The 21,029-nt window shown below is 34.8% G+C and overlaps 1 protein-coding gene across 6 annotated transcripts in view; it reads left to right on the top strand.

The window, feature by feature from the left end:
• Positions 1-13,205: 13,205 nt before the first annotated feature.
• LOC132273953 (vacuolar protein sorting-associated protein 9A-like) overlaps positions 13,206-21,029 on the top strand; it is a 55,055-nt gene continuing 47,231 nt past the window's right edge. For 5 of the 6 annotated variants that reach the window (XM_059775076.1, XM_059775074.1, XM_059775077.1 and 2 more), the window contains exons 1-4: positions 13,206-13,505; positions 16,568-16,715; positions 19,455-19,523; positions 19,602-19,772. In XM_059775076.1, the coding sequence (XP_059631059.1) occupies positions 13,411-13,505; positions 16,568-16,715; positions 19,455-19,523; positions 19,602-19,772 (483 nt within the window). In that variant the 5' untranslated portion in view covers positions 13,206-13,410. The remainder of the gene's footprint in view (positions 13,506-16,567; positions 16,716-19,454; positions 19,524-19,601; positions 19,773-21,029) is intronic. The other variant, XM_059775078.1, reaches the window with a different exon arrangement.

Here is a 21,029-nt window from a genome sequence, read left to right as displayed (position 1 = left end):
CATTTTTAGCCATCCAGGTAATATGGGATTGTGAACTCGTAACTTGCTAATGCCTCATACCCGCCCAGACACACCTGCCTACAATGTCACCGCAATCCACCCTGTAAGAGGCCCAATGTTTCTGTCAACACATTTTCGACTCGGTCAGGCTTTGATACCATTTGTAACAGTCCACTACAACATATGGTATGATATTGTTTATTTTGGGTTCAAACTAGCATACTTTTGTTCTTAAGTTTTACCCCCAAAATTTTCATACCATTTGGACATAGCACTAACACATATAAGTATTTTTCCTTTTCCACACTTAGACGATCTGGAATTGTGCATTCGTAGCCTGCCAGCATGGTAGCCTGCTAATGCCTTGTACCCACCCACGAGGTCGCTCGTAACCATCCAGGCGATGTGAGATTGTGCACTGATAGCTTGCAGAAACCTCACATCTGCCCACAGGTCACCACAATCCACCTCCTAAGAGGTCCAACATACCCGTCAACATACTTTTGGCTGGGTTAGGCTCTAATACCATTTGTAACAACCCATTCCACCACATGGTATGTTTTGTCCGCTTTGGTCCCAGAGCCACATGATTTTGTCCTTGGGTTTTACCATAAAAGGTCGCATGCCATTTGGAGATGACATTAAAACATATAAACACCTCCCCTTTTTCACAGCCAGGCAATGTAAGATTATGCATCTATAGCCAGCCAACATGGTAGCTTACCAATGCCTTATACTTACCCATAAGGTCGCCACAACTATGTTATAATAGATTATTATATTATATATAATATATATTGGATTCAATTATAAAAAGCCTAGAGTCATAGAATCGAACTGAATCATTTTTTCATGATTCAGTTTGGTTCGGTTCCATTGATTTCATGGTTCCGTTCGATTCCAATTTTTATGCAACTGTTAAAACCAGTTTAATTCCAAACTGGTCTAATTCTAACCGTGTGAAGCCCTGCATCTCTGGTCTCTTTCCAAACTTTTCCAAATCACTATCCAATGTTTCAATGTTGAACTTGTGGTGATAAGATCACATCTTAGGAATTATACTCATTATCTAATGTTAGGAAAAAATTTCTTAATTTATTACACTTAATATTTTATACAATAAGATATAAAATTTCTAGTTGAGATATACTTTAGGACAAATTTCACAAAATGAATGCTAATAGTTAAATTATAAAGTAAGGATAAACACAACATAAAAGATTGTTGCAATACATATATAAAATTAACAAAAAAAGTAAAAAGTAGAGTTTATAAAAGTTAGCCTGCTAGAGAGGCAAGTGTGAATACATTATTTTAAAGCTATAATCCTCCCCTTTATGCAGGTCCATTCAAGTCACTATTTCATTTTTCCTTATTAGTTATTTGGGTAGATGGGGCTGTTGAAAAACACCCAATCACAAACTTTTCAAATTCTTAAGTCGTAAACCTTAGTCATTATGTCATTTGAACTAGGTCTCTATCACCAATTCACTACTAAAGAGCTTTCTAATCACAGAACACTTGGGTCTGCCTAGGGGTATATATGTGTGTGTTTCATCCCCTAATTCCAACCTAGTTGAATATTAACCATGTTGTCCTCGTGCTTAAGGCTACAAATGAACCTAGTTGTTTAAGAATAACTCAAGCTTGACTCGTTATGAGCCATGTTGCTGATAAGTGCTGAATGTTGCACATTTTAAACCTTAAGATTGCATATTTTAGTACATTTGTGACATATTCTCAGTATACTTTACATTACTTACTTGGCTTCGGTTATTTTCATGTCTTCACCTTCAAATGGGGTTAATATGCTTACTTTAAGTCAATATGATGTTTCTAAGCTTCAAAGAGGATGTTGGTGTGTTCGAGATTGATTCCAAGTCTTAAGAGGTTAAAAGTCAAAATGCTGCACTTTAGGATCGAGTGTAGCTTACCTGTGAACGATCGCTTTGACCACAGAAGCAATATTCTAAGAGTTCAGAATTAGGATCGATCGCAACTCCTTTTTGATCGATCTTAATCACTCCAGTTGTTGTGCCAAGATACTTAGGGTTTTACCATTAAAAAGATCGGTCGCATCCTACTTAGGATTGATCGCAATGGATTTTCGATTAATCGCACATTAATTGTAATCGATCACTCTCGTACTAGAATTTAATCCAAAAAGTTACGGAAAATTTCAAGTCTTCCCTCTACTTACCATATATGGGTCGAATCTTAACCAAAGTTGGAAAAAGGTGTATAAGCCCAGGGAAGCCAATTTAGGTTGGAATTACATAAAATTGAAGAGGGATAATGTGTTTTCTTCCAGAATTTGCAGTCTATGGAAATGACATTCACCACAACGATGATTTATATTTACTTTCTCCATGAGTAGCTAAATCTTTTCTTAGAGATTTTATGCAACCCTAACCGACTATCATGGTTTGATTGTTCTTATTTTAGGGTTCTTTTATGGATTATGTATATTGATGGTATGATTAAGAGTAATTGACTTAGTTGTACTAAGCAATTGGGATTTAATACTTATAATCAATTTTAATGAAATCTCCATCTTGTCTTATAATTGATTTTGCTTTAATCGAATTCTAACTTATTTTATTTTCTATAATTATAGGAGGAGTAATCATGCAACAGTACTTAATGAATATATGAATGAATGGATATTATATATATCGTAGTTTAGAGCAGTTAGGTAGACAATTTGTGCCAACCGAAAATGAGTTATGCTTGGTGTTTGTTTAGATACATCTTCCTAATTGAATTAAAGTGAGCTTGTAGCCACGTGATTCCCAAATATACATAAATATGAATTTCCTGGAATTGAGGCAATTGACCATGTTATGAGTCTCGTGATGAAGTCAATCCCTAAGTTTCCCTTCTCTTGATATCTATTCTCTCTTAACTTAGTTTAATTTCAATTTTTACTTTCATCACACTTAAAAATAGAAATACAATAAATCAAACTTTTCTCTTGAATCAAATCGGAAACAATCTTATACTTAACAATTCCATCATGGTCCTTAAGATTCGACACTCTTTAAATAGCCATCTCCTATAAGGATTCGTTCTATTGCCAGTTGTTTATTATTGAAAGCACACATCAGTTATCCTCGTGCTTAGGGCTGCAAATGGTAAGCTCGGCTTACGAAGCTTGTGAAGAAGCTCGTTTAAATAAGGCCCATTATATTAATATTGTCATATATATTTAAAAGTTTAGCTCATACATATAAGGTTAGCCCATGCCCATATATCTTTCGTTGGCCCAATTTATATTTTAATCTTTGGATGCCCATCTTACTAACCCATTAGCCCAACTCAAGAGTTAATTTCAATCATATGATTAGTTTCTTATATCAACTTAAAAGATAGAACACTAAATACACATATGCTGCAACCAGTAACCACGCTTCTGTTGGCAACCATAAAATTGCTTCCTAAGAAATTGCTGAACTTTGTCTTTGAACAACAATGTTAGTTTTCTCTTTCTTCCCTCTCTCTCCACTCTTATTAATACTTCTTGATTAGATTGATGGTCGTGGTTGAAATCCAAAACAAGCAAAAGAGAGAATGAAGATCAGAGATTAATGCAAGCTAAGAAGCCAAAAATGGAAGCAATTGTATCAATTTGTGTCTCTACAAATGGTTAGATCGGCTATACACACACTAGCTGAGTTGAGCTCGAGCCCAAGTTTGTTTAAAAAATGTCGAGCCAAGCCCGATCCTGACTAGGCCAAGCTTGCACGAGCCTGAGGCGAGCCCAACCACTCATTTGACTTAGGCAAGCTAAGCATGAGCAACCTAAAGCTCGGCTCGGCTCAGCTCAGTTCATTTGTAGCCCTACTCATCCTCCAAGATGCAAAAAACTATTTGAATAATATCTGAATGTTTTGTGTTTTGATTAGTCTATTGATTCAGATATTTATACAGTGTACAATGTATATGGGTTGGATCCTAATTTTTTGAGTAATAATAGGCTTGTTTTTTGGGCTTGTATGTGGGTGTGTTGAGGTTCCACCTGATTGGCTATAAATTGTGTAGTTGTAGGCTATTGAGTTCCCACTTTCTAAATGAAAGTTCTTGTTAGCTGCAACTTAGCATCTCCTTATGAATATAAATCTATAAGGATGAGAGTTTGGTTGACTTTTTCGTCTTTTAGCCTCAGTCTTGTCTTAAATCTATGAAATACAAATCAAGGGTTGATTATAAGAAGATCTGTTACTATTAATTTAGAATGCAATTAATTTGTAATTTACATATATAGATAACTATATGAGGTTTATTCATATAATAATTTATCGTTTGATGTTCCAATTTGTTGTGTGGTCAGAGGATGAAATTATTGAAATACGTAATGATTTATCCTATCTATTAGCAGATTCCCGTAAGTTGATAGGTCATTAACAAATTAAAAACTTGGTTTGTAGGAACCGAAATCATTGTGATGAGATAAATTTGGTGAAAATACTTAGACTTGATCCTTTGTTGTGATGAACTGAATGTATAATCTTTCTGAAGAACCTTTTCATGAGCATATATAGTGGTAATATATTTCAATGTACTTATTACGTGAATGAAGTACTGGATTGTTCGTCAACGAGATTGCACTGATGTTGTCATACCAAAAAAAGGGGGTATTCTGAAGAGGAATACAAATATCTCACAGTAGCATACATAACCATAAGATTTCAATAGTTGTATATGCAAGGTAATAATACTCAAATTTAGTGGAGGGGTGGGCAACCATAAATTGCTTTTGAGCTTTCCAAGTTTTAGGACTAGATCTTCAATAAATACAAAACCTATTGGTGGATCGACAACTCCTAAATTGCTTGCCCAATCTACATCATAGTAAACAACAAGGCGAGGTAGACTTCATCGAAGATAAAGACCAATATGTAAAATTTCTTTAAGAAAGCAAATGATTGTCTTAACTATTGTCATATGATTTGTGGTTGGAGCATGCATATATTGGTATGCTTGATTTACAGCAAACACAATGCATTATATACCTGGTGTGGTTCTATTTAATGGAGGGACTAAGAGGGAAGGACTGTATACACTTAATTTTCAATATTATTTGTAAAATGTTACTGTCCTGAGACTAAAACTTTCAGTTTCTTTACAAAATCATTTTTTAAGCCGCTTTAAATCATTAGAATTTCTTCAAGTTCAACACATTAACAAAGAATAAAAAAAGTTACTAAGTTATAACACAGTAAATTAATTCTATTTTCATTCCTAGAATTTTACTATCTCCCACTAGCTACATAAACTCTTCCAATTTCAGAAGCTAAATCCCAGCTAGAAGGCTTTTCCAAATACTAATGGAGTGGGAAGGAAGGGATGAGATGGTGTGGATAGGGGGTTCTAGAGGGGGGTTTTGAGGTAAGGTTGTTTTGGAAGTAGTCTCCTCCAACAAGAGGATGCCTATTCAATATCTGATTGTCGATTGCAGGGTCTGAAAACAGTTTTCAATTACTGATTTCATGAATGGGTGAGGAATAGATTAAATACAAGTGGATTATTTAGGCAACATAGTGATGATAAAAAAAAATAAATAAATAAAAAAATCAAAGGTTCTATATACAATAAGATTGAGAGAGAAATGCAGAATTGTGTGCACAAAGTGGGAGACGGGAAAAAGGGGTTGAAGTTAAAAAAGAAAAAAAGCGCGAGTCTGAGCGCTAAAATTTAATAAAACGTTAACAAGGGTCTAAAAGTGTTGTAAACTAAAATAATAAGGAGCATCTTATAAAAGGTAACTAATTAACAACACTTGACTATGTATCATATGTAGTTACAAGATTCATCTTGTAAATTTAATCGGTCTAAAAGTGTTGTAAACTAATCAATTTTTTTTAATATATTGAAAAAATGGGATCATTTGTGGCAATAAAATTTTTTTATTGCCACGAATAAATTTTGTGGCCTATTTTGGATATTTGTTACAACATTTAATTGTGACCGATTAAATTTATAGCCACGAATAAACTCCCTGGCCTATTTTGGGTAGTTGTTACGACATATATTCGTGGACAATTAAAATTATAGCCACGAATAAATTCCGTAGCCTATTTTGGATATTTACCATGACATATATTCGTGGGCAATTAAAATTATAGTCATGAATAAACTCTGTTGCCTATTTTGGGTAGTTGCCACGACATATATTCGTGGACAATTAAAATTATAGTCATGGATAGACTCCGCGACCTATTTTGGGTAGTTGCCACGACATATATTCGTGGACAATTAAAATTATTGCCACGAATAAACTCTGTAGCCTATTTTGGGCATTTGCCATGACATATATTCACGGGCAATTAAATTTATAGTCACGACATATATTCGTAGGCAATTAAATTTATAGTTACGAATAAATTCCGTGGAAAAAGATCTATTCTACCACGATAAATATTTTCGTTGCAAAAGGTTTGAATTAGCCAAGATTAATTCCTACATCGGGATTGCTACCTGCCACGAACATAATGTTATTTAGTGATGAAATAGTTTGTGGCAATAGAAGGCCTTTTACCACGAGTTCAAATTTGTGGCAAAAGGTTCACATTTTGCCATGAATATTTTTGGTCGTGGTTATTGGCATTCCATGATGGACTTGCGCCCACGACTGAGCTATGAGCTATTTCTTGTGGCCAAAAGTCTTTCGCCACAAAATTTGAAAGTTTTTGCCACGAAGTGTCTTGTAGCAAGAACCCAAATTTGTTGTAGTCAATGTGAGATTCTAAAGTGCACCAATAGTACTTCTGTATTGAGTTGGGTTAGCCAATGGAGGTCTCGAATTTTAACTGAGTGTGACATAAGTCGCAACTGTTGATGACACTAGTTAACGCCAAACATATTAGTTCGAGAAAGAATATCCAAAGTGTATTTAGTTTGGGATATAATAATCTGATCAGAAATGCGAGTGACTTCAATACCCACGAAGTAATGTAGAAGACTAGGATCTTTCATTAAAAAAGGGAAGATGAAGTTTGTTAATAACATGCTAAAGAAATAATTGATTACTTCCTTTTAGAATAATATCATCCAAATAAATAAATATGTATGTAGCATGTTTACATGATTTATGAATAAAGAGAGATGTATTTGAAGGTAAAATGGAAACGATTATAAAATTTTTTGGATTGTGACTACATGATATTTCATCAAATCAAGAAGTACTGAAAGTGATCTCATACATTTGGATGATTGAATAATCGTCGAATACGAGAACATACACTCTTCTTTGGTTATGAACTTCAATAAAGACCTTCTTCTTTAGCCTTAAATACCAATGAGTCTTCACCTCTATAACCCCAATGTAGGTTTGTGAAACCCTAACCTTCTTTCCCACTCTCTGTATTCTAGATCGTGTACGAGAGATACTCTATATTGCAATGTATTAGAATATATGACCTAAGAGTCTAGAGTCGGTTAAAATGTCTGGGGCTAGAAATGAGGATCCAATAGGTCTTCCTTATCCTAACTCCAATTGGATAGAGATAGAGTTATCTCACCACAATAGTATTGTAATTGCACTCTAAGATTTAGAAATTACGACAAGGCCCTGTTTACTAAATAATTACATATAAGCCCTTCCACTACCGGATATCTATAAGTAGCCCTAAGGAAAATACATACTGTCTCACCTAAGGCTTACTTATATTTTATATTCATTGAGTATCCAACTTAATCCTTATGATTACTGAATGAAATTATTTTATAAAAGAATTTTACAAAATAAATATTTTTCTAAATTAAAAAAAAAAAAAAAATTTAGTAAATATTTTACTAAAACCCCCTGACCAAGTTCCAGTGATCAAATTTATTAAATTGCATTAAGGGGATATTATAACTCTTATAAAGAGTGTGGAGTCCATGTTGAGCATTTGTGTTCCCACACCAACATTAGTCACCCAATATACCGTGGTATTGACCTTAAAAGATTTTACACATTTGTAAGTCAAAGTGACTAATATTGAAACTTGAGTTCACTAAATCCCTTATGATTTAGAGCCTATGAATTTAGTAGATAAAAAGCACACCAAAATAATGACAGTACTTTGTATGGTGTGATCTTATGATAATTTAGTTCAGTGTACTCCAAGCACACTAACACATTGACTTAGAGTCAACTACCCAAATGGTAGAGACAAACCATCCTATCTCATAGATGTCAAGTGTGTTACAATCTTACAGATAAAAGTGCCAAGCTTTTATCTCTGACTGCTAATAATGCCAAGGTGCAAGAAACCGATGAGATCAAATCTCCTGCGTGTAAACATCATTTACACACTTAAGTCACCTATAATGCAACTTGAGGACTATAATGCATCTCATGTAAATATATGTAAAGCCCAATGCATGAATATTATATTTAAAAGAAATCACATTTATTAACAAAATGTCAAATACTAAAAATAAATAATTGACTATTAGGGCACATAATGCCAACATTATCATCACGAGAATTAGAAAAACTAAGTTCAAGACTTTGAAACTTGTTAAACCAAGCATAAGGGGTTTGTTTCAACTCATAAATGGACTTGTACATGCGAAACACATGATTAATGAAGAGCGGATCTTCATAACCTCTTGGTTAAGCCATGCAACCTCTTCAATTAAATCACCATGTAAGAAGGCACACTCAATATCAAGTTATTTAATCTCCCGTTGATGATTGAGTGCTAATGTGAGAACTAAACATATAGTTGCAGGTTTAGCCACATGGTTGAATATTTCAGGAAAAAATCTGTCTAGTTGTTAAGGAAATCCTTTAGCTAGAAGTCATACTTTATAAAATTTATTATTCCATTAGTTTTTATTGAGAGTGGTTAAACCAGTCAACAAAAATCCAACTGGCCAGTGGGACTATGTAGGAACTTTAAATTTTTAATTGAAAAACAAAACTTGATGTGCAAGGTGTCGTCACTTCATATAGATGTTCTAAGTAATGTTTCATCGAATTAAGGTATCCAAGCGCTTTTTGTTCAGCTCTCACAATCGAGACACAAATTAAAGCAAAAATTACAACTCTATTGATTCAAGTTTTTGACACGAAATTTGCCAACGTAAAATTATGTTTATCACAAATTAATCCCTTATTTTAATGAACCATAATATAATAATAATAATAATAATAATAATAATAATAATAATGTGCATGCACTCGTTCATATTGTTATATTTTTTAGTCATTTAATCTTTATCCTATTTTTGTTTTATTTATTATTTTTCCCATTTGGGTTTTGGATGTGTTGCTTTCATAATATAAGATTTAACTATTTGATAAATTTCTAAGTTAATGCTATAATAAAAAGATATTTGTATCACTAAATAATGACTTAAAATCTTATATATTTTGATTATATGATAGGAAATGATAAATAATATGAATATGGAAGAAAAGAAATGACATATGGATGAAGTGCGATAAAGAAAATTATAATGGTAAGGAAGATAATGAGCAAGGTTTTGAGAAAATATCAAATGATGATAAAGATTAGGATAATTTTCAATTCTCATAGTGCAGCTTTTATTTATTATAAGAAATATGATAAGTACGAAGGTCTTGGTGTTATAAGAAAAAGTAAAAAATTTGATAAAAATAAGTGACTGAAGTATGTTTCTTTTTCTTGTGCTAAATCTTGTATGATGAAGTCCACTTCAATTAATCCTACAAAACTAACTATGCAAATTAAAACTAATTGCAAAGGTAAAATCAATTAGGTTGTTATAAGTGATGACCAAGGGTGGATCCAGAAATTATTAATGGAGAGGGCTAATATTTCTTTGGGTGGATTAATACTAGTAATACTTTTCTTTTGTTTTTGGGCTGGGCTAAATTTGCCTTAATTTTTTTTTTTTTTTTTTTTTTGGGTGGGTAGAGCCTACCCCTAAATCTATTCTTGGTGATGATTAATATATTATAGGTTGTCTCAAATTTAAATACAATCACACACTCAATATAACAAAAGCACATTTCTTGATATATAATACGGAATTGAATTATCATATAAAAAGAAGCCTTAAGAGAACCCATGTTTTGGTGAAAGAGATTGAATAAATTATATTGCAAGGAAAAAAAAAAAACAATTTGATAAAGAAAATTGTATAAAAAATATACTTTAGATTGATTCAAGGTTAAGGGCAACAAATGAGTCATTTAAGAATGTTAAATTTGACACAACATATCCCACATATAAATATGATATGCCATTTACTCCTTTTGTTGAAACAAATCATCATGGGCAGTTATTATTGTTTATGTGTGGTTTGTTATTTAATGAGAGTACAAAAACTTATGTTTGGTTGTTTAAGTCATGGTACATGCTCCAAATGTTATTATCACTTACTAGTGTAAGACAATTTAAGGAGCACGTAGTAGGGATGACAATTTGTCCCTTCCTGTCCCGCCCCTAATAGCATGGGTATGGGAAATATTTATATATACTTTGGGGCATGGGGTCTTTTATAAAAATCCACCCCGTCCCTCTCTGTATACTTTTTATTTATTTATTTAAATATTATATATATGTGTGTGTTATATAACTTATAACTAAAAAAAGTGAAGTACCCTAACCTAAGTCCCTCAGTGCCTCACCACAAGTTTATAACACAACCATAACCACACAGGCCGACGTATCTCAGTTAGGGCTGCAAATGAGCCGTGACGAGCTTTGGGTTGTTCGGGCTCGGCTCGTTATCTACAGTAAGCTGCTCGGGCTCTGCTCGGGTTCGGCCGAGCTTGGCCTAGCCAAGCTCGAGCTCGGGCTTGGTAAATTTCGGTAAGCTCGGGCTCGGCTCGGGATTGGTTACATACCCAACCATGACCAAAACGCAGTATCTCTTTCATGAAATCTGGTCTCCAGTCTTTGACAACAGAGAAGAGAATAAATACAGAACGCAATTTCAAGACGAAATCCAACATTTCAAGGTTTTATTGACTCAATACAGAACCAAAATTCAAAATGAAATCAATTATAGAAAACAATTTCAAGATGAAATCAAACCTTCTAAGATTTTATTGACTCAATACAAAAAATTTAAAGATGAGATCAAATCTTACAACGTTTTTTTGACACAATATATAAGAAAATTTAAAAATAGAAATCAAACGATTCAAACTTTATAAAGATTTTCTACTTGATATACATATATAGGGATGACAATGGGGCGATTTGGGGCGGGTTTCTCAATCCCCATCCCGATCCCCGTTTAAATTTGAAACCCCCAAAATCGCCCCAAAACTGATTATTTTTTTACCTCCAACCCCCATAATCGCCCCCGCCCCGCCACCGCCTCATAACCGATTAAATCTGAAAATTCTAATTTTTTTTTAAATCTGAACTTTTTTTTTTTTTATAAGACAAAATCACATAAATCTAAACTTTCAAGCAAACATCAACCAAACAAACACAAAATAACATCATCAATTAGCATCATCATTCATCAATCATATCTATATATATATATATATATAACTCAAAGCAATTCGTTGAGATGTGCAGACTCCTCTGATTCTTTAATCAAATATTAACAAAATTGTAATCTCACCTCTAATAACTTCAAATCAGAACCAGCAAAACAATTGGTGAATCTTATTGTTTGAACAAATCAATGGTATTCCAGGTATCCAGGATTGAGTGCACAACATATCATCCAACAAGAAAAGAAAAATATCTATGAAAACAGGTGTGTCGGCCGAAGCGGTGGATGAAGATGGTGAAGGAGGCAGGAGGGAGTGTAGGATGGTCGGAGTTTTGAGTACCTGCTAGTTGTTTTGTCCTCCTTGCTATTTATTTATTTATTTTTTATTTCGTCAGATCTATTAGTGCCGACTCCTGTCATTAGGAGGAATATGGGAAGTGAATTGAGTTTAGGGTTTACAACATGTGTATATATAGTGCAGGTTAATTTGGTAAATATAATAATATAGTAGGTGTAAATTAATAATTTTATATACTGATTGGGGCGGGTTTGGGGTTGGGTTTGGACTCCCCCGTCCTAGCCCCAAAACCGACCGGTTTTTTTTTTTTTTTTTAAACCCCCATCCCCACCCCATTTAACTAAGCGGTTCTCCAAATCGTTGTAAACGGGCGGGGGCGGGGCAGTTCCCCACCGGATTGGGGATTTTTGCCATCCCTATACATATATGTTGCACTGCTTGTCCTTAAGATACATGAGGGAAAAAGAGAGTGTGAGAGAGAGCCGTGTCGAGAAGGGGCTACTGGCGAGATCATCCAGTGGAGCTGTAGAGGACACTCGCGGAAGACTTTTTAGTTTTAGGATTTACATTATCCTTTTAACTTAGCAACAAACCAACGGTTAAGATGTGTCAAAAATTAATGGCTGAGATGAGAACTTATTTGGATGATAGGCTTTTGGGCCTTGCTAATAAAATGATTTAAATTGGGCTAAGCTTGTACTCATGTAGTAATGTGGGCTAAGCCTTTTAAATGTAAAATGACATTACAAATGGGCCTATATCTTAACGAGCTTGTTCACGAGCCTAGCGAACCGAGCTGAGTGTTGCTCAAGTCGGCTCATTTACTAAACGAGCTTGAAATCTAAGCTCGGGCTCACCTCGTTTACTAATAAATCGAGTCCGAGACAAACTTTTAACGAACTGAGCTCGAACTGTTCATGAACAGCTCAGTTAATTTGCAGTCCTAATCTCAGTCTCAGAAACCCTCACCAAAGACCAAACCCTCGCACAATCATCTTTCAGGCAGTGCAGTCACCACTCACCGCATGTCCGCCACAGTCGTCTATCTCTGGACAACTAGATCGATGATTTATGTCTAGTAAAATCAATTCTTCTCTCTCTATCGCCCCATCACTCTTCGTCACTTTCTTTTGTACAATTTTTTTTCTATTAATAAAAATTTTCTTAAACAAACCCACTAAAGAGAGGAGGGGTTTGAGCGGTGGGCAAAAAATATATGCGAGTGAGTATTTTTTGTGAATGAAAAAAAAGAATTTGAAGAAAAGTATTACTCAGATATTGAGGCTATTGAACTTCTGTGTGGATCAACCGATCAAGTAAAGATGCCGTATTTTGGGGTCATTGAGGTTTGGGCCAGTTATTCATATGCCGAAAGTGGATGAGCCCGACCCATTTGTACCCACTAAACTTTGGTTACTACTACAGTCAACACAATCACGTGCCCATAAGTACTGTACCTAACATTCTTCCTTCCTCTCTCCCACTGGTCTTAGACAGACCTCTTCTTATCTTACCTATGGCCCCCAATTTTAATTTTTCAATCTTCGAGAGAGAAACCACAGTTTTAGAGAGAGAGAGGGTGGTGCCGCTTGGTGGTATATCTTGTGTAATTGTGTGTGTACATTATATAGAGCGAGAAATAGGGCAAAACAAACAATTGTAAAGGCAGTGGTGGAGCAATGGAAACGAGTTCGACTCAGTCGCTTACATTCTACGATTTTCTTGACAGAATGCGAAACCCTACTTCTCTTGATCTCGTTCGATCAATCAAAAGGTACTTCATGATTCTCTTATATATATATATATATATATATATATTATTTATATGAATGTTTTACGTTGATCTTTATGCTCTAGCAGAAACCTACAACCAACAATTTTATCGAGAAAATGCATACATACAGTAATTGTCTCCCTTTTGTATTGAGGAATTTTAGGAAAAAGAAATGCTGTTACCACTTTTGATCTTAAAATTTCATTCGTTAGGGTTAACTTACTCGGATACAAATGTTTGGCTTGTATTTTTTCTTTGTAAGAACTGAAAATTAAACCCCAATAATTAAATTTTGTTTAATTCTCTTTTATTTGCGATTAAGCAAAGCGTTGCCTATTGTGTTGGCGATTTTGAGTTCATGCTTTAGAATTTAGGGTTTCTTCTTGTTTTTATCACCATAAGAAAATGCTCTATTAAAGAATTACTGGTTAACTTTAGTTATAGGGCTTAGCTTCTTAGTGGGGAAAAGGGTATGATTGGCATGTTAAGTGGAATGTAATGCGGTAAATAATGAGGAAGACAATTTATACCATAAACAGAAAAGGTCTATAAAGTTTGGCAAGAAATTGGAAGTGACAAAAGTTTTATAAATGTACAAAGAGTGAAGTTAAATAAGACCAATGGGCACTGGCCCAGATGGTTTAAGCTCCCCAAATGGGGAGGTTGAGTGTTCGAGCCTTGGTGGAGGCATAATTTATACAGTGGGCGTGTGTATTTGCTTGAACTTTCCAAAAAAAGAAAGAAGTCAAATAAGTGGTGAAACATGGTAAATTTTAATGCATTAGACAATATCTATATTTAGGTATTAATAGCAGGGAGAAGAATATAATTTATATGCAGAAGTTGCTAAGGTAAGAGATGGAAGCTTATGTTTTGATTTTGTTAAACCAAATAGTGTATTGTATTGGTGAAAGATGAGAACATCAAATAGAAATGGAGAAGTTACTTGTGAGTTGTTTTATAAACTTGTACCAGGTGTTTTGGTTCAGTTCATATGATAACATTAGGGTGGACAAGTTTTTCCTTGAATTGTGGTATATGAGGTGAAAATTTAAATTATGAAGATGAAAATAAGAAAGGTTATAAGACCAAAATGGTATTCTTGTTGAGGTTTGGAAGTGCTTGAAGGTTACTTATGCATGACATGTCTTAGTTAACAAAATTGTTAAGGATGACTGCTATAGATATATATATATATGTGGAACTGCCACCAAAGGGCCTCTAGCCCGATAGTATAACCTCCCTATCCTCAAAGGGGAGGGGAAGGATTTGAGCCCGAGCATGTGCAAAAGTATGTGTGAGTACTTACCTGATCAAAAAAATAAAAAATAAAAAATTGTGGAACTGCCCACCAACCAAACTGCATTATGCGATATCGGAATGAAATTGCTTTTGAACACAAGAATCACATGCATAAATTCTATTGTGCTTATTTGACTAGTGAATTGGTGTTGCATGTGTAAGAAGTTGGGAGAATCTGTGAACCATCTTTTGCTGCATTGCCTTGTGGCAAGGGATGTTTGGTCTATGTTCTTGGTTGTTTTTGGTGTGGATTGGGTTGTTTTGGGGTCCATGGTGGATATGGTAGAGGCTCGGAAATGGTGTACAGTGGAGAGCCGAGTCAAAGATGCTTGGCCCTTTGTTTATGATGGGGTTTGTGGCGCGAGAGGAATAGGAGATCCTTTGAAGGCAAGGAGTCCCCTATTTGGTTTGTTTTTTTTTTTTTTTTTTTTTTTTTTTTTTTTTTTTTTGGGTTAATGGGTGAAATTGTATATCTATGGATATTCTTTTGGATTTTGTAGATAGCTTAAAATTATAGTGTTGTCGTGGGCGCCTTTTGTTCTTTGGGAGTGCTCCCCTCTTGAGCGCCTTTAAAGAAATTTTATTGATAAAAAAAAAAAAGAAAAAAAAAAAAAAATTGAAATGTAAGCATAGCTGATATTTAAGATTGTGAGTGTGTGATGTCACCAATCCACCACCCCTCCAACTACAATATATAGTTAATTAACCTTTTATGAAATTCCTCCCCCTCCCCCTCTAAAATTTTTAATTTCTAAAGTTATCTCTTATATTTTTTTTCTTTCCTTTTTCTTTTACTCTTCAAATTCCTTTGATTTCCTTAAACAAAGGTTATATTTCCCTTCTTCAGTCAAACTCTAATTTTTTTCCTTTCAAATTTCTCATTTTCTTTCCTACTACTTAAAATTATTCCTTTTGCACTTCTGTAGGATGCATGTGGTATGTAATTTTTTTCTTTATGAAGTCAATGGGTGTAATTTTCATGCATCATTTTCAAAATACAAAGATCTACAACTACATTCAATGAAAATATTACTAAACAGTATTTTAGTTCTTATATTGGTCAAGTATTTATTTTTCTCATTGATTTAGCATATTGTTCCCACCCCCCCCCCCCCCCCCCCCCCCCCCCCCAAAATTAAAATCCTGGCTCTGCCCCTGCATTCCACATATTGTGAGATGACAATCTACGTGTCACCTTCAACCAATCATGTGATATCTCCTTAAAAGTTAATTTTCCCCCTTCTTGCTTGAATGTGACTCTCTGGGAACAGTCTCCAATCCCTCATATGTGGATCAATTGCACAAGACATGTTATTCCCTTGAATACGACATCGATGCAGGAGCATCTACAAGGCTCTCCAAGACTAATCGGGCCCGCTAGCCAACTAGGCTTGGGTTCTAGTTATAAGATGTTATTAACCTCATTTTAATGTATTAATTTATTTTTTAAGGGTATAATCTGAAAATGATAATATCATCCCTTCCCTTCCCTTTCATCCAACCCAAAAAAAGAGGGATGGGCATCCTTCCTTCCCTAGGGATCCTCATCGTCCCTCCTTTTCCTTCCATCCATTTTTCTCTCTCTCCTACACGAAGGAGCATTGAGAAATTTATCTTCTCATAAATATTTATTTATTTATTTATTTTGATAAGTAATAAATATTTATTTATTTAATAAAATTATTTGTTTTTGTTGAGCTTGCTAATTCTCTGTGCAGTAGATACAATAATTCTGAATAGAGAAATTTATTCTTCTGCAGCTTCATAGTATCTTTTTCATTTCACATGGCAAATCCCGAGAATGATGGCAAAAGGTTGCAAGATTTCCTCTTGACAATGGAAGTTGCTATTAGGGACCATCCATTGTGGGATGGGGCAACAGAGGAAGAAATTGACTGTGCTATTGAGGTATTTACTCAGTATACATCTTCCCTCTTTTCATCTCCCAGTAAGTTTCAAGTTTTTCACTGAGTTGGTGTGCTAATCAGATTTTTTATGGGCGTAGATCAACTCAAGTGATAATATCTGAGCTCAAATTCTACTGCAATTTGAAGCTTTAAGTTAGAGAATTTTTTTCTTAATCGTTGCTTTAGTTTAAATTGATATAATTTTCTAGTACTTGAACTAATTACTGGTGGTTTTATCTCTTTTTCCGGATCACTAGGAGCTCCTTTTTGTTGGGGATTCTTTTGTAGAGTTTTTTTTGGTGACAGTGAGCATAGCTTTGTACATGAGTGCACTAGCTTTGGTGCTAATTATACTTCTACAGATCCTTTTTCACCTATCAAAAATTAATATGAGAGATATGGAATCGTATTAAGTTATAGAAATGAATCTATTCAGATGCATTTATCATTATAAAAAGTAAAAACCTGTCAAATTCATGTTTGTGACAAATCATTGAGCTTGAGCTTGATTATATCTCAAGTGGCCCTTTGCACATTTAATCTTGTAGTCCTGCTTAAGGATGTCTATTTAACCCGCCCCGTCCCTTCCCACCCCTAGAGGGACGGGTTTGGGATCTTCCTAATCTGGTTAGGGGCGGGTTTGAGAAGACACCTTAAAACCCGCAAAGTCCCGAACCCGTCCCGATTAATAATTAAAATATAAATAAGTATTTTTTTATGAACCATATATATATATATATTTTATTTATTAGGATAATTTTAAATTTTATCAACATTTTTGTTATTATGATTGTTATACTACAAAAAATTTGCAAAATTTACCTTACATTTATTTAAGTTTCAATTTATTTAATTTAATTTTTTTTTTTTGGTGGAGAGCCAAGTCAGAGATGCTTGGAGAGCTACCCACTGTGTATATGGTGGGGTTTGTGGCGTGAAAGAAATAGGAGATACTTTGAGGGAGAGTAGTCTCATATTTTGGCTTTGAAGTATAGTATACTTTCTTCTTTATTCTTTTGGGTGAATGGGCGGGATGTGGTTGTCTTATTTGGGAGCGCTCCCCTTTTGAGCGTTTTTATGAAATCTTTCTTATCTATCAAAAAAAAAATTGTTTAAAATTTTTTAATCGGGGCAGCCCGAACCCGCCCCGGTTCCAATGCGGGGCATCCCGAATGGGGTTTGGGAAAATATTTTCATTGGTGGGACGGGTTTGGGAAAGGGGTTCCCCGTCCTGAACCTGCTTAACTTGAGCCCGTGCATGAGAATAGTTGAACTTGTTGATTATAAATGAGCATTTATTCATGTGTCAGAATTTTAATATTCCATTTTGCCAATCCTCTGAATACTTTTAAAATCTAATTTACAGCTTTTCCTTCTTCATCCTTTATTTAAATATTTTTTCCCCTTCTTTTTAGAGTTTATGCTCTTCAATCTGCTATTATTTAGGATACTTTATGTTCATTACCAAAGTGTTCTAGTAGCTTTCTAAGGTGCCAGAGAGTTAATAGAATAAACATGATAATTAGGACGTGGATTATCATTAATTAAGAACTTATGTTGAATAAAAGGAAAAGTCTAACCAATCAAACCTAGGTTTCTAGGCGCTTATACCTAAAAGAAGATGCATCCGGGGTATCACTCTGTTTTTTTTTTTTTAAAAAAGAAGTGTACTCCCTGAACATGACAAATTTAGAAAGAAAGCCCACAATCAAATTCCTTACTTTCCCCAAACTGAAAATGCCAAAGCACTATCAAAACTAACCCTACTTGGGTAGATTTGTGCTGGAAATCTTTCCGAATAACTACAAACAGTAGCTTTCAAATCTGGTATTTTCTTCCTCTTCTGATATCATACAATTTCTTGTTGTGTTGTCTGCATCGTGCAGTATTCCAACACCACTACCTCAATAGTTTTTAAAAGCTTCAACGATTTGAACTCTTGGTAAGAAGCATGAATATGGACACAAGACACATACATGAAACAGCATGAGCATGTTGACATGACAAATCTTGAATAAGTAGGGGACGGACATATAATATAATATATATTTTAATATAAAATTATACTCTATATAGAAATAAACATTCTACGGCTGTAATACATAATTAAAAATTACCCATGATTAGTAAAGATATAACATGGACATGACTTGCATCTATATGTGTGTTTTTGTGTTTGCATGTAAATATATATATACGCATGTCCATGAAACCTAGACTGAAACCAATTTCATCTTAGGCTGCTTGTCTTAAACCAAGAACGGCAAAAAATTCCTGAATTCATTTTGGCCTTGGCTTGCATGAGTCATTGCATGCTTCTCCTTCCCCAGACAAGAGGCAACTAGACTGCCATTGACACGGGATGCTTTCTCAGGTTAACGTGTGGATATTGTTCATGTAACCCTGGGTCACTAAGAGCATCATGAAATGGTCTATAGCGTTCATATTGGATGAAGGCAAGGATGGTGATGATGAGTCTGACAGATGATGTTTCAAACACCTAGTGGAGATCTCCCTTGCAATTGACAATAGTATAAAATATTTTTCACTTTTATGGAAGAAAGGAGATATAGCGATATGTGCTCTGCAATTTGTTGTGGCCTATTTTTGACATCACAAATATGATGCAGTTAGTGTATAGGAATTACTTGTGTCAACCTGAGTTTCTAAATTTAGTATGATAAGGGTCCCTTTAAAATTTCGTTTAGGCACTGATAGGTGATGTTTTGTACATTTGCAGATATTTCCTTTTGAGTTGATAGCAGTAATAAATGTTTTGCGCTCGCGTGGAAGGAGGACATGTAACAATGTGATAGCTACATGTCCTTTACTCCTTTACTTTTTTATTGTGGCAGATTTGTGATAGCACATCTTATATGTACTGCAGGGTTTGGAGAAGTATGTCATGACAAAGTTGTTCTCTCGTACGTTTGCTTCTTTTCCAGAGGATGCCAAGATTGACCTGGAAATTTCTGAGAAGATACGCTTATTGCAAAACTTTTTGAAGCCTGAGCATTTGGATATTCCAGTAGTTCTTCATAATGAAGCTTCGTGGCTGGTACTTTTGCAGCCTTTGTTAATTTGGCAGTTGGTTAAATATGTAGCAATAGTATATTATTTAAATCTGTATATATAGCTCCAAGTTCTCTATGCACCTAAATAACAGGGTTTAACCCCAAACTAACTTTTTGTTGCATCTTCCACCTCCATTGTGCCCTCCACCTCTTTCTGGACACCATTTCATAAAGCACACCCTTTTAGGGACTCCACTGTCTTACTCTTTGAAACCTTTCTTGGGCTTGCAACAAGTGAAGTCTTTAGGCCAACTCTTAAATTACTCGCATATAAATTGCTAGAATTGGAAAAAACAAGTTAGTTTTCCTCTATCCTGAACTGAGCAGGAATATCCCTTTCAAACTTGTTACATACACAATTTAGGGCAGCACTGGGCTGAGAGAAGTAAGTGGGGCGCGAAGGATGGGTATTGGATCAGAAAAGAGAAGTGGAAGTGGGGAACATGACAATAGATTTGGTCTATATTGGTACCTTGGTAATTAGTATCACCCAAAGACAGAGAGATGCTATAGAATCTTAAAGCCCTGGTATCGATTAAGAGAACAAACAGATACTTAAACCAAGAAAAATTTATGCCTAGATTTTTACATGTGCTACGTAAAGCCCAAATCTGTCAAAGGTAGAAGCAGTGAACTCTGCTGTAGTAGGGGAGAGATTTACTAGTAACTTAACTATTAAGATTCTATTATTTCTTCCTTCGACCAGGTTAACTGCCAATCAAACGGAATACAGCCAAGCAATAAAAAATTCAGCCAATTCCAGCTTCCAGACTTCTGGTTAATTATTATTTTTTTAAAAAAATATGATATTCTATTGCATCATTCCTACCCCCACCCCACACACCCCGGATTAAAGGAAAAGGAAAAACACCGCCATTGTCTTGATGGAAACTTCATCTGAATGAGGTCTTCAAAATTTTGGGACTTTAGCTTTGTGTTGTTGAAGTTTTATTTACTTCCATGATCTAGTAAAAGGCTAGCCCAGTGCACGAGGCTCCCGCTGCTGTGGGATCTAGGACTAGGAGGGTCAAATGTAAGCAGCCTTTATCTCCTCATATGGAGAGGCTGTTTTTTGTTTCCCTGTGATGTCCAGGTCACAATGGAGCAATTCCATGATCTAGTCTCACCTTCAAAAAAATAAATGAACAAATTAAAAGATGCAAACCTAGTAGTTGTTAAGGCATGTTGGTGGTAATATCACCCACTTACATTTGAGCCTCTTAAGTTACTTGAACACCATC

The sequence above is a fragment of the Cornus florida genome, unplaced genomic scaffold, assembly GCF_030987335.1.
Source record: "Cornus florida cultivar Cherokee Brave unplaced genomic scaffold, ASM3098733v1 CherokeeBrave_3.0.0_Hap2_Chr09, whole genome shotgun sequence".
Lineage (NCBI taxonomy): Eukaryota > Viridiplantae > Streptophyta > Magnoliopsida > Cornales > Cornaceae > Cornus > Cornus florida.
The sequence above is the reverse complement of the archived record's forward strand: the minus strand, read 5'-3'. Positions and strand labels throughout refer to the sequence as shown.